Genomic DNA, 12,352 nt, shown 5'->3' with positions numbered 1-12,352 from the left:
GAATCTCAACCTGGCTGTCAGACGTGGAGGGAGAGAAAGAAGCGGGGAGAGAGATGTTTTCCGAGCTCTTCGTCAGTATAATTAAAAAATCCAGGGAGGCGTAAATGAGAGAGGCACTCCGAGAAACTTTGGTCTCGTTAGCAGTAGTGTCGAACTGGAGTGTGTTTTTCACCGGAAAGCTACCAATCCCCATTTCAGACAGGTAGCTCTGTCAAAGTGTACTGTTTAGTTTTTTTTTTTTTTAGTAATAATAAGACGCTTTAATTCTAAAATGCTTTTCAAGACTCTTTAAGTTAAACATTTTGGGGTTCTATATGATCTAAGCTTATAGAGTATTAAATGAAACTTTAAGCTTTTTTTTTTTTTAAAAGAAACTCGCACTGTTTAGGTAAGTTATTGGCTCTTGTGTCTAAAATATGATCTGCTAAATCTTGATGTCTTTTTAATCAAATTATTTCCTTTTTGAAATTCATACATTATTTGTAAAAGAGCTGTTTGCCACTTTCTGTATCGAGTATGAGCCAAGATAACAAAAAACCCCAAAAACCTTTACCTCAGGACTTCTTTACTTCTAAAATGGGTGTGTTAGTAAAGGACTTAGCTCATTTGTTTTCCAGGTTCTATAGAAAGCTCTTTTTTTTTTCTTTTTTTTTTAAACTGCTGAGAGACCTGTGTTTTTGTAGATTTTTAGCATGAGAGAGGCAAAGAGCAGCCAAACTTGAGTTATGCATATGATCTGATATCATTTAAATAAAGGCATCCTTTGTTTGATTTTCCCATCATCTCCAAATGAAAACAAATTGGGAATTTGAGTTTACGTCTCCTGTCACGGACCAGCGTAATGTAGATGAAAATATGGCTGTTATCATTTTATCTGGTCACACCCATGCTATTGTTTTCTGGCTGGCTAAGGTAGGTGGAGGGCTGCAGTTGTGTGGGATCGCGTGCGAGGTGTGCCACCCTGAATCTGATTAACAAATATATGCTCTTTTATGGTCATTTTCTCCCAACTATGCAAACACATTTCCTCTGGCTACTTCACTGCCCGTTCTTGCGCTGCTTGTCACTGATTGGAGATTTGCCAACTTGCAAACCCTGTTTTGTTTGCGACCAAAGACAGGATTTCTCAGCGGGAGTCTTTTTTTTTTTTTTTTTATATGTGATAAGGTGAGACTTTAAATGGAGAAAAAAAGAAGGGAGAAAAAAAAAACAGGTCTTTTCTTCAGCCAATACGGGGAACTAATTTGCTATGACTGCAGTAGCCACACTGCTATTGTAGTTAATGACTGTTGTAGTTAACAGTTGGGGAGAGGGGTTGCAATTACACTGAGAGTTTTCTCCCCCTGCTTTCTCTTTGTCTTCCTCTCCCTCTCGCTCCTCTCTGCACTGAGTAATAGCGACCGACTGCCTCGCTGCTGCCAATTGCTTGAACCCCCTTTTGTTAAAGTTCATGTGTTTCTCTAGTGCCAGGCGCAATGAGGTGATGTATCCTTTTGAATGGGGACTACATTAGTCTCTCTCGCCAGCCTCAGCTCAAGAGTAAGGGCCTTGACTCCCATTATGATTTGCCTACAACTTCACACAGACAATTAATGAATGGATCTTGGAACTACTTCAGCGTGCCCAGGCTGTAATGGAATTGTGCGGCTGTTTGGGCACTCTTTGTTGGTGGGAGCCATATTGGTGACCAGCTGGCCATTAAAGACAGAGACGGGCCTGGACATATGTAGTGTACATTATATTGAGGTATTTACTGAATAATTTACTGAATGCACAATGTGCATCCCTCTCACAGCAGCTGCAAGCACCACACATCATCTCGTCTCTGATTCTCTCTCAGACAAATGCATGCACACACATCACAGCTACAGCCTCCTTCTGATTCATGCCTGGCCAAAGTCATTGACTTTATTAATATTCCTGGCTTCATATCTGTGATAACTGGGAATAAGGAGTTATCCATTTTTTGCCTGAGTGTCTAAGCAGTACAAAAGAGTCAACTTTCTGGAGAGACATTAAAAGAGTTGAGCTGTGGATGGCTGAAAAAGCGGTGCCGATAGTAATTCAGGAGGTGCAGCATTATAGGCTGGCAGAGTGACCCACACATCTGGATAAGCCGTTTTGTGGTAAGGTGGAATCGCAGACTAATAGGCCAGCTCTTGGTTTAAAGTGCACACCCCGTCATAGTAACACCTTTTTAAGCACGGGTTGCCACAGTATTTAATTTTATTACCTTCTTCAGAAAGCTTGGTCGCACTCCAGATCACAAAACCGACTAAGAAACTGAAATTGTTTGCACTAAAGTCTCAGGCCCCAACCGACAATCCTGCTCAAACTCGTATTCTGTAGAAAGCATGAAAAGATCAAACGTTTCAGCACCCCACCTATATTGATACAACTCCACCCATTTAAACACAGGTGTCACTGCAAGATATTAGTGTCTTTGAAAGATCAAATATTTTGTCTGTGCTGGTTTTTCAAAAGAAACACAGCTCCAAAGCTAGGCTCTGTCTTTTGTCCTGGCCTGGGTTAATGTGAGAGCAGGGTTCTTTACATCCCGTCCAGCCGGCTGCAGCACAGGCTTTTAACCATTGGCCTGACAACCTCAGCAGTGGACCGCCACAATATCTGTTGATGGTAATCCTATTAGGCTTGATTTAACACTTTACACGCCCATGATTTATATGAATGTTTATTGGTTTTCTGCAATATAATCAGCTCGGGGAAACTTAATGCATTGTTTGGTAATACACGCGTGACTGGAAGCAGGGGCAACAAACTGTGCCTGGTGTTATTTGAAATCATACACCTTCCTCCAACACCAACACTTGAACTAATTCAATCTTCAAAGTCAATGGAAAAAGAACAATATTTATTAGGATTAGGGGGGACATTTTGTCTGGCAGCCTCCTCCCAAATGAGAGCCTTGTTTTTTCCTTTGTTGATCGTTTGAGGATTTAAAGATGCATTAGAAGGCAGTGTCTGGGTGGATAATGGAAGGTTAGAGACTGTTATTTGATTTAAGTTCAGACACTAGAGATTAATACCTCCCATCCTATGTGCCCCCTCCTTCCCACTATCTACCCCCAACGCCTCGGACCAAAAAGCTGCGACTAAAGTTACCCGGTATTAGCTTTGATTGCAATTCTTAGAGGGCCGCTTTGATCAGTGACTCAAGTTGAGTCCCATCAGTTTTGTCATCATGGAAAGAAAATGTTCAGTTTTGTATCAACAAAATAACATCATTGTAAAACATGAAACTGTCTTTTTTTTTTTCTTTTTTTTTTCCCCCCCCTTTAAAGACAAACTGAAATAAATTTAGTGTCTCTTACTCTGCTCATTTTTCACAGTCAGCCAGCTGCAGCAGACCCTGCTCTCTATCCAGGAGGTTCTGGTGCAGCAGCAGCAGAAAATCCAGGACCTCTCCCAGGAACTGACTTCAGCGCAGGTCGGTAGCACCTCATGAGAAACTCAGTATCCTGAACTTGACACCACCAGCAGTTTGCTAGATTTACCAATATTGAGTTAAAAATCTGACACTGTACCCAATAACTTGTTTGCATTACCTTCTGCTTTCCCTGGTTTTGCTGGTCAGCTTTTAGAACATGTACTACCTTAAGAAGTGGCCACTTTAGTATTAAATTAAAGCTTAATCTGTCCACCCATTAAAGAACATGTTTTTGATTCATTATTGTGAGCTACCATCAGTGTGATCAAACAACTTTGTGGTACTGATAATAACTGAGGCCATGCTGCAGTTTGGACATCAGAGTTACGGGTCGCACCTTTTTAAAGGTCTGTTATTTTGTGATTGATGTTTTTGAGGAAAGCTAGACAGGCAGTAACTTCGGAATTACAGAAGAGCTCCGTAAACGTGAGGTTGCAGCTTGAAATCTCCAGATTGATGAGGAGAGGGAGGAGGTTTTCTCGAGGCCTCTGTGTACTAAAATCTTTGAGTCATAACTACCCAAGACAGACAGCCTTATTATACTGTATATCATCAGAACACAAGCTACAAAAAAATAAGGTGCAGCTCATCATGGGACCATAATCTTTAACCATATCGTTCCTCTTTGCCTTGATTTTTTTATAGACTGTGTCCATAATCTCCTCAGAATTGTAAGTGTTTAGGAGAATCGGACTGAGTGATTGTTCTAAAACTTATGTGCAGGGATGAAATGTTGCTTGCTTTTTATAACGGTGCTCATAAATTGCTTTATGATCTCTGGGCTCTAAAAATTGCCTTGGAAGAGACAATCTTAGACAATGTTTTATGTCCACAGCTTGTTAAGCACATGGGTGTGTAACTGCAGCATCTGGATATGGCAGGAAAACATATGTGGACACATCTGCTTCAGCACAAACGAGGAAGAAAAATATGGATAACTTCCCTGGACGGGGTTCATCAAAAACTGAAGACTCATAGCTCATTTTTTTTTTTTTTTGTTCTTTCAGGATCTGAGCCGCACATTGTCTTTGTGTAGTGTAGAACAAACACATTGATGCACTGAGTCAGCGTGTGTGATGGGAGCTGTGATCTGATTTGACCCCATGCTAGTCTGAAACAGAACTGTGTAATTTAAACAATGAGTTTCTTCCAGCACAAAGCAATGTTATTTATTTTATTTATCTCTAAATCACAGATTGGATTAAAAAGTAACCCCTTCATTTGCTATGAGTGCCTTGTTGGACAGCAGTAGTGTATAAAAAGTATATTTCCCATCAAAACACCCATTAAACAAATCATAAACTCTGCTTTATAGTTATAGTGTTGATCTTAAATTTTCCCTGCGAGTCGGCACGAGGCCCCTCTGTTGTCTCGGGCCGTGGGGGAAATTGGAAAATTGTTTTCAGGTCCGGCATTTTTGATGAGAAACACATGTTGGAGCTGGGGAGCTACTTATCATTCACCGTTTGTGGCTTTCAGGGTTTGCTTCACCACACTGCTCAAAGCGCGCCACGCTTAGCAATTATACCTCTCAACGCGGAAATGTGCCTTTAACCCAGAACACATGGAGACTTCTGTTTCCTCAGCTGCTAAGTAAACATTTCTCGTAGTCTGAAACCGCTCAGTTGCGGAGCGCGTCTACTGTCCCTAAACTGGGGACCTCATTATGGAAGTGAGTTTACACACACACACACACACACACACACACACACACACACACACACACACACACACACAAGACGGGCTGATTCTGCACATTTCCAGACTTGAGAGCCTGGGACAGTTTCTCTCTTTTTCACTGTTCTCTCAGTTAAAACGATCCTATAAAGACACGCTGTTCTATTCTACCACTGGTGTTAAGCATAGATTTGCCTCAGGATGATTCATCCCTGATGTTAAACAGCCAAGTCTATTTCTGCTCTATTATCATTACAAATCTGCCTGTTAACTGTGTTTGCCCTGCTGTCTCAACTCACTGATGGCTCTCTTTATTAGTGGATACTACATAGAAGATTAGAAACCGTCTCTTTGGCTTACGTAAGACGAACTGCCAGTAGGAAAGTGCATAAATAGAGTGAAATCAATTGCACTGTACCAGTGTTTCCACTCAAAAACACTCCTCTGGGGACTTCCTTTTGAAGCTAATTCCATCATAAATATACATGTGTTACAAGAAAACACACTGTCTGCCGGCGGAATAACTGTGAATTAATTTGCCTTCAGACACTCTTAAACAAGGCTTGTTAAAGATCTTATCTTGTTGCTAATGGTCCACAGGCATTTATCTTCATTTAGCCAGATGCGCTGCCATCCTTGGGTGCTGCTAGAGTTGGTCTTTTTTCTTTGCTTGTAATATATATTTTTCTTTTTTTCCCCTCTTTTTCCCGAAGCACTTAGTTAACCAGCAGAAATGGGCCGACCTCGTCGCGCGCACATCCACCCGAGACACATTAGTTACACGGCTTTTAAACCAGTTAGAGGAAATCTTTACTTTGAGCAGCATTTACATAGTAAAAGAAACCACATCCATCCAGCACAGTGGTGGTTGATAATTTAATAGGTGGCACCTCTCTGCTAGATTGACTTTGTGTTATTTGGGTTTTGGTTGGTTAGTTTATTTGTTTTGGGTTTTTTTTGGTTGTTTGTTTATGCATAATGCTCTTTGCGATTTGCAGTGCCAAGTGGAGAATTATGTTCTCCACTCCTTAGGCCACACAGAGCCCTTAGAGCCCTGCACCTGTACACCAGGAAGTGCAATAAAAAGCAAACATGAGATAGAGAGTGGCTGAAGATTTGTTTTAGAACACAAAGAAAAACACCAGAAATAGCGTTCAGAATATAAGGCCTGTTAATGGCTACAGTAGAAGTTTAGCAAATTACATATTTGTGTTAACGAAGTGAAAGAAATATTATTCACCCAGGGAAGGCCAGTGCTCTACATGCAGCAGCACATGTCCACATGGAACAATTTTGGCAAAAAAGTCAGTTTAGTTACAAATTTAGTATCTGAGTCTCAAAAAATATATATAAATTGGTTATAGAAGTATATATAAATCAATAGAAAACACAAGGATGTATGCATTTACATAAGAAAAGCATTTCAGCAAAATGCAGCATATAAAAGCAGCACATCAAAATACATTTAAAATTAATAACGTCTACTGCCTCTGTGTATTACCAGTAAAATAATAGTGCACAGTTTGGATTGTGCATTGTAATAGCCAAAGAGCTGGAAGTATCTCTTAAAAGATGCTTTTGTAATCAAAGCTGCTGAGGAATTGCTGCGGTTAAATATTTTGATCAGCAGTTTGTTAAAAGATCACAACTGACACACTTGTGCGGTCTATTGGACATGTGTCAGCACTTCAGGTGGGGCTTTTAAAGCAGGCATACTTCAATTCTCTGCAGTCACTGATACCCCCACCACTCAGCCTCCACCCAAACACCAAGTGCACTTAACACACAATTCTTACACAATGTGTGTGTGTGTGTGTGTGTGTATATATATATATATATATAATATATATACTGACATAATGTATCTCAGAGCTGAAATCCAGTCCTGGCCCAACATTTAATTAGGTTTCTTCAGACTTAATAAGACATATGTCAGAGTTAGTGTTGTGTGACAAGCCTTGATGTGAGATATTATATGGCGCTGCTCTGTAGATAATGCATATTATGTATGTAGCTGGTGGTTAACAAGTCTGCTCTAAAGCCTTTTTTCTAATGTTCTATGACATAAGTATATAGAAATCATTACAATTCAGTTATTTGGAGTAATCTGCCCTTTTTCTTGAGTTGATTCTGCACCTTGGAAATCTTTTAGCTCAGCCTACACAGCAATTAATTTTTTTTCCCATCATAAAATGAGAGAGAAGCAGAATTCAGCCTTATTATACGGGTGCCTTGGGGAGGCGAGGGATTAAGATGGTTCTAATGAGGTGACGGCTGTAATAAGAGTGTCTTCAGCAGGCCTCCAATGCACCACCTCTAAAACACGACTCCTTATCAGCGAGGTTTAGGAGTGATAAGAGCCCCCCAAAAAAGAAAAAAACCTCCTTCCCCCCTCGCCTCCTTTTCAGTCTCCGTTCACTTCTCCTCCTCTGCCTCCTTCCATCCACTGTAAATGAGTCTGATCCCTTTCAGATGTGATTCAATTAATTTCTCTTAGATTTAATTACAAGCGAAAGAGTCCAAGTTATCCCTCTCCCCTCGATAGGGGGTCCACGCTTCCTAACAAGCTTCCTCTGGTGAGTCAGGAGAGTCTTAATTACAGTTTTTACTTTTCTTTTATCCCACTTTTTCCCTTGTCTGCTCCTTCTACTCCCTCTGGTCTCACCAGTTTATCCTCCCGCTCTTGCACATGTTTGTATTTTGTATGTATGAATAGACTGAGAATGGAGTTATCTACTTAATGGGATCCAAAACATCTTCGTGGTCAGATAATGCACGCTAATCAACCTCGTCACAGGCTGTGTACATCTGTGAGCAGTTCTTCCAAAAAATGTTTTTTTTTTTTTTTTTGTTTTTTTTTTAGGTTGCAGAATAAAAGTGTGTACTTCTGTGTAACATAAATGTATTTTCCCTTCTTTGTAAATCTTTATTTGATGCCTTCTGAAACCCCCAATGAAAACATCTCCTTCAGGTGTAAGCAGGCACGGCCCCGCAAGTTCTTCCTTGTTTAAGTTTCATGTTTGTTATTCAGTTTAGCAGTTTTATCATTCCAGGACTTTATCAAAACTCCCAATTTTACAGCTCCCTGAGTCAAAGTCCAGCTTGTTCCTTAAAAAAAGTGCTGCAGAGACAGATTTTCAGCAGCAATTTGCCATTCAAATACTTTTCCATTATACCCTTTAACATTTCATGCTGCACCACTGTGTGTGTGTGTGTGTGTGTGTGTGTGTGTGTGTGTGTGTGTGTGTGTGTGTGTGTGTGTGTGTGTGTTTGACCACACATGCCTTTGATAAAAGACAAAAAGAACAAAACAAACTGCTAAGCTTTGGTCTGCCTTCATGAATGTGGCTATTGTTCAAGATAGTCATTATCCAAAACACTGCACACTGGCCTAATCTTTTCTAGATAGTATGGAAAATTATGTAAAAACAGCATGATTCACGCTCACTGGACTTTCTGGCACCATAAAGGTGGCGGCAGTGAGATTGTTTGTCCTTTTTTGTCATCACCGGCACTCGGCAGTTGTGAGGTTGTTATGGTGATGGATGACCTGACTACACACAAACATGTGGCTTTTAGCATTTGCATCTACCATATTTGTTTACCCAGCCGGTCCTTTTTTTTTTTTTTTTTTTTAAAGAACATTTTTATTAACTCGTATCGTTGAAATCAAGCACAGAGGAGCTGTTGAAAGTACTACAGAAAGCTGACATTGTGCTGAAACCCTGCATGTGACCTGAACAATGCTCACGTGTGTGTTTTTGACAGTTGTGTGTGTTTTTGACAGTTGTGTGTGTTTCACTTGTGTTTTTCCTACAGGCGTTGTCTTCAACGAGCCGCATCCTGGACAGCCAAACAGTGGGAGAGCTGAAGGCTGAGATCATCTCTTTGAAGGGCTTACTGCTCAGCAGGTAACAAAGTTACCCTGACCCCTGTCACATGAAACAGTCCGTGTGTGTGTGTGTGTGTGTGTGTGTGTGTGTGTGTGTGTGTGTGTGTGTGTGTGTGTGTGTGTGTGTGTGTGTGTGTGTGTGTGTGTGTGTGTGGTGTAGGATTTAGTGGTTTTGTGCCAGTTTGAGTTCCTTAATGTAGTCCATTTGAACTGTGTGACAGTGTTAAACAGGGGCAAAGCACCATCAGCATGATATGTAATTTGATTTGTAAAGCACAAATGATTTGTTAGCATGTGGCACCTCTTATTCAGATATGATTTTGACAGCATTTCCTGTAACCCAGGCATTAAAATAAATTTTAATCTGCCCATCCAACACCTTAAATTTGCACTTGCACCTGGTTATTTCATTTCACTGCAATTTATTTTGGTTTGTGTAGGATAATAAAAATGTATTGACAGATTAAAACAAGTATTAAAAAGTGTAATTATAATACCGCACCAAGCAGCAGTTGTATGGTATGTGCAGATGTTGTACATTAACTTTGAGCATGGTGTCATCATCATATGACTAAAGCATGATTGTAAGACTCCTGTTCGCTGAGTAAGGCTGTGAGATGTGATTGAAAAAGCTAGTTAGTGGACCCAAACTCAAAGTCCACATATTGTCCCTGGAGGGCTGAGTTTACACACTCAGAAAGTGTCCAACTGTAAAAGCATTTTGCAATCATTGCACACTCATCAAAAAAGCTCTTACCAAAGCTATAAAAAGAAAAAACAGTGTCCAATTTAAATTTGGCAGATATCCACTGTAAGGGTGTCTCCTTGAGCAGCAGCAGACCGCTCCCAAATGCTGGCGCGCACTTGATATACACACTGGATCTTTTCCCGCAGACACCTCATGGCCTTACAGTAGAACTCCACACTGACCCTGAGGACCCTGACACTGAGGATGAGTTTAATGATGGAAAAACTGTGAACTGAACAGTCTGAGTCCTAACACGCATACATATAAACCAAACTGTTTTAGGCCAGCACCTATACAGATAAGGGAGTGTCTCATATTGTTTGTATATATTATAAGAGTTAATGTTTATTAATGCTTACACAGGGTCATTTACAATTTAGTTGATGACCTAGAGTCCATGAAGATGGTGCTACACTCAGCACCGCAGCCCTCTCAGCTGTGATGCGTACTCTGCTGCACGTGCTGCAGACAGCACTGAGTGCTATAAACAATGGATTTGGAGCTGCTCTGATGGACAAACTGTGCAGTGACATAAATTTCAAAATGATAATGTTAATTGTAAAGTCTAGATGTACCTACAGTATAATTGTTAATAAAAAAAAAAAAAAAAAGTGCAAGGTCTTTTGTGTGAATGTGGCGATAGACGTCCCCTCATTCTTTTCAGCTTTGTTCCGCAATCTAGTCAGCCACAGCCCAGCTCAGTCAGGCCCATTAGCATGCATGATTATGTATTAGTGTCTATAATGAAGCCTGAAGTAAGAGTGTACATCAGAAAACCTGCAAGGATGAAAATTGCCTCAGTACTGTGTAGTTGAGCTTGTTTTGTTCCCCTCATACATTCTAATCAGTAATAATCCCTTTGTCATTTGCTTTCTTGACTTCATCCTGACTGTCACAATGAGTTTTCTGGCAAAGGATTGAATTACAAAATAAAGGCTCTGTATCACCATCTGTCTCTAAACTTGTTCCTTTCCTGTTCAAATGATCCAAATCATCTCCAAACAGTTTTTTTTCTAAGCACCGAGAAGTGTTGAACCCATTCAACATTGTCTTTTTGATCTTAAAAGCTGTAGTGGGTGTAATTAAAAAAAATCTTAGAGCATCTTTACCAGGTGTGATGAACATCTGGCTGTTTCAGGGAGGAAAAAAAAACCCAAACATTTTCTCTGCTGTAATTATGAGAATTACATAGGGTGGTTAGTGTGTGGCTGAAATGCAAACTAGTGTTGACATGTGAGATTAGTCAACACTTGACGTGGAAAGCTATACATAGCTTTGTGGTCATAGTATGTCCAAATATCCTTGATTACTTTGTGGGAAAGCTCTTTTCACACATTTTGATCGCAGCGCGGTTTATGATGAAATTGTGATCGCGCCTAATTTCGTTCAACACTGTTGTTTGTCACCCCTTACAGGAAACAGTTCCCTTCCACTCCCGCTGTTCCTAAGATCCCCTCGTGGCAGATTCCTCTGAAGCCGCCTGCAGCATCTGGCTCACCGTCCATTAACCACACCAACAGCAGCAGTGACATCTCCCCTCTCAGTAACGAGTCCGCCAGCTCCTCCCCCATCAAAAATGGACTCCACAGCCCCCAGGATGTGCTGGGAGGGCCTGATGGAGCCCATGGTATCAATGGAGATATTTGCACCGTGGGCCTGGGCACAGCGCTGCCCCTGGACCAGGTCCGCATGGAGGTGCAAGGAGAGGAGGAGGAGAAGGAAGAAGATGAGGATGATGTCAGCCATGTAGAAGAGGAGGAGGGGGGTCTGAGCATGCAGACAGAGGACCGGCGAGGTGGGGATGGACAGATTAATGAACAGGTAGACAAACTGAGGCGGCCCGAAGGTGCCAGCAATGAGAGCGAAGTTGATTAGACAACATTAGAGCACAAAAACACTCTTTAGAACACCACCTCTCATCCCTGATAGCTTTGTTTCTCCCTGCTCTCACAGTGTTTTTTTTTTTTTTTTAAAGCCATCTTTCTTGTCTCTTTCCACTCGTTTTTGTCACATCATAATGTTGAGCAGGAGGAGGAGTAGGAGTGCAAGTGTAAGAAGAGACAGGCTTGACAAACATTGGAGTGTCTGATGACACACGGGTTACCACATTTTACTTTTTGTTGGAACTAAATGACTGTATCCCGAGCCAAGCGCGATGTTGTGATGTTTCTTTGAAAGGACAAATGACAAGCAGCAGTGAAATCAGAATGATTTTTATCAGCCTTTATGCAGTACTAACTGTGTGTGACTTACTGCTTTTAATTTTCACGATTTGATCAGATAATCTGCAGCTTTGCTTCGGTGTCCTTGTAATTGTACTAAGACTCAGACCAAGGAGGCAGCGCTGCACACAATATGTCTGCTGTACAGTGCATCTGTAGGTCAGGAATCATAAGGTGGTACTTGAGTCTCAATGTTACCGTGAGCTTCCAGTGGAGCATTAGCAGAGTTCGTCTCCCTGTTGATGGCAATAGGAGAGGACAAGCTCTTCCAGGGCCGGAGCTTTTAGCCTCTTTTATGTGTCCTTTCGCATTGGTGTCAGTCTGTCAATAATTTACAAGGCCAGCAGGGTGGCATTTGGGTGAAA

General features: G+C 41.1%; 1 protein-coding gene across 1 annotated transcript in view; it reads left to right on the top strand.

Moving 5' to 3' along the window:
- Positions 1-11,731, top strand: part of pex14 (peroxisomal biogenesis factor 14) — a 42,594-nt gene extending 30,863 nt beyond the window's left edge. The window contains exons 7-9 of the mRNA XM_030734809.1: positions 3,351-3,448; positions 8,945-9,036; positions 11,181-11,731. Coding sequence (XP_030590669.1) covers positions 3,351-3,448; positions 8,945-9,036; positions 11,181-11,640 — 650 coding nt within the window. The 3' untranslated portion in view covers positions 11,641-11,731. The remainder of the gene's footprint in view (positions 1-3,350; positions 3,449-8,944; positions 9,037-11,180) is intronic.
- Positions 11,732-12,352: the final 621 nt, after the last annotated feature.

Source organism: Archocentrus centrarchus, chromosome 7 (genome assembly GCF_007364275.1).
Source record: "Archocentrus centrarchus isolate MPI-CPG fArcCen1 chromosome 7, fArcCen1, whole genome shotgun sequence".
Classification (NCBI taxonomy): Eukaryota; Metazoa; Chordata; class Actinopteri; order Cichliformes; family Cichlidae; genus Archocentrus; species Archocentrus centrarchus.
This window is presented reverse-complemented; position numbering and strand designations above follow the sequence as displayed.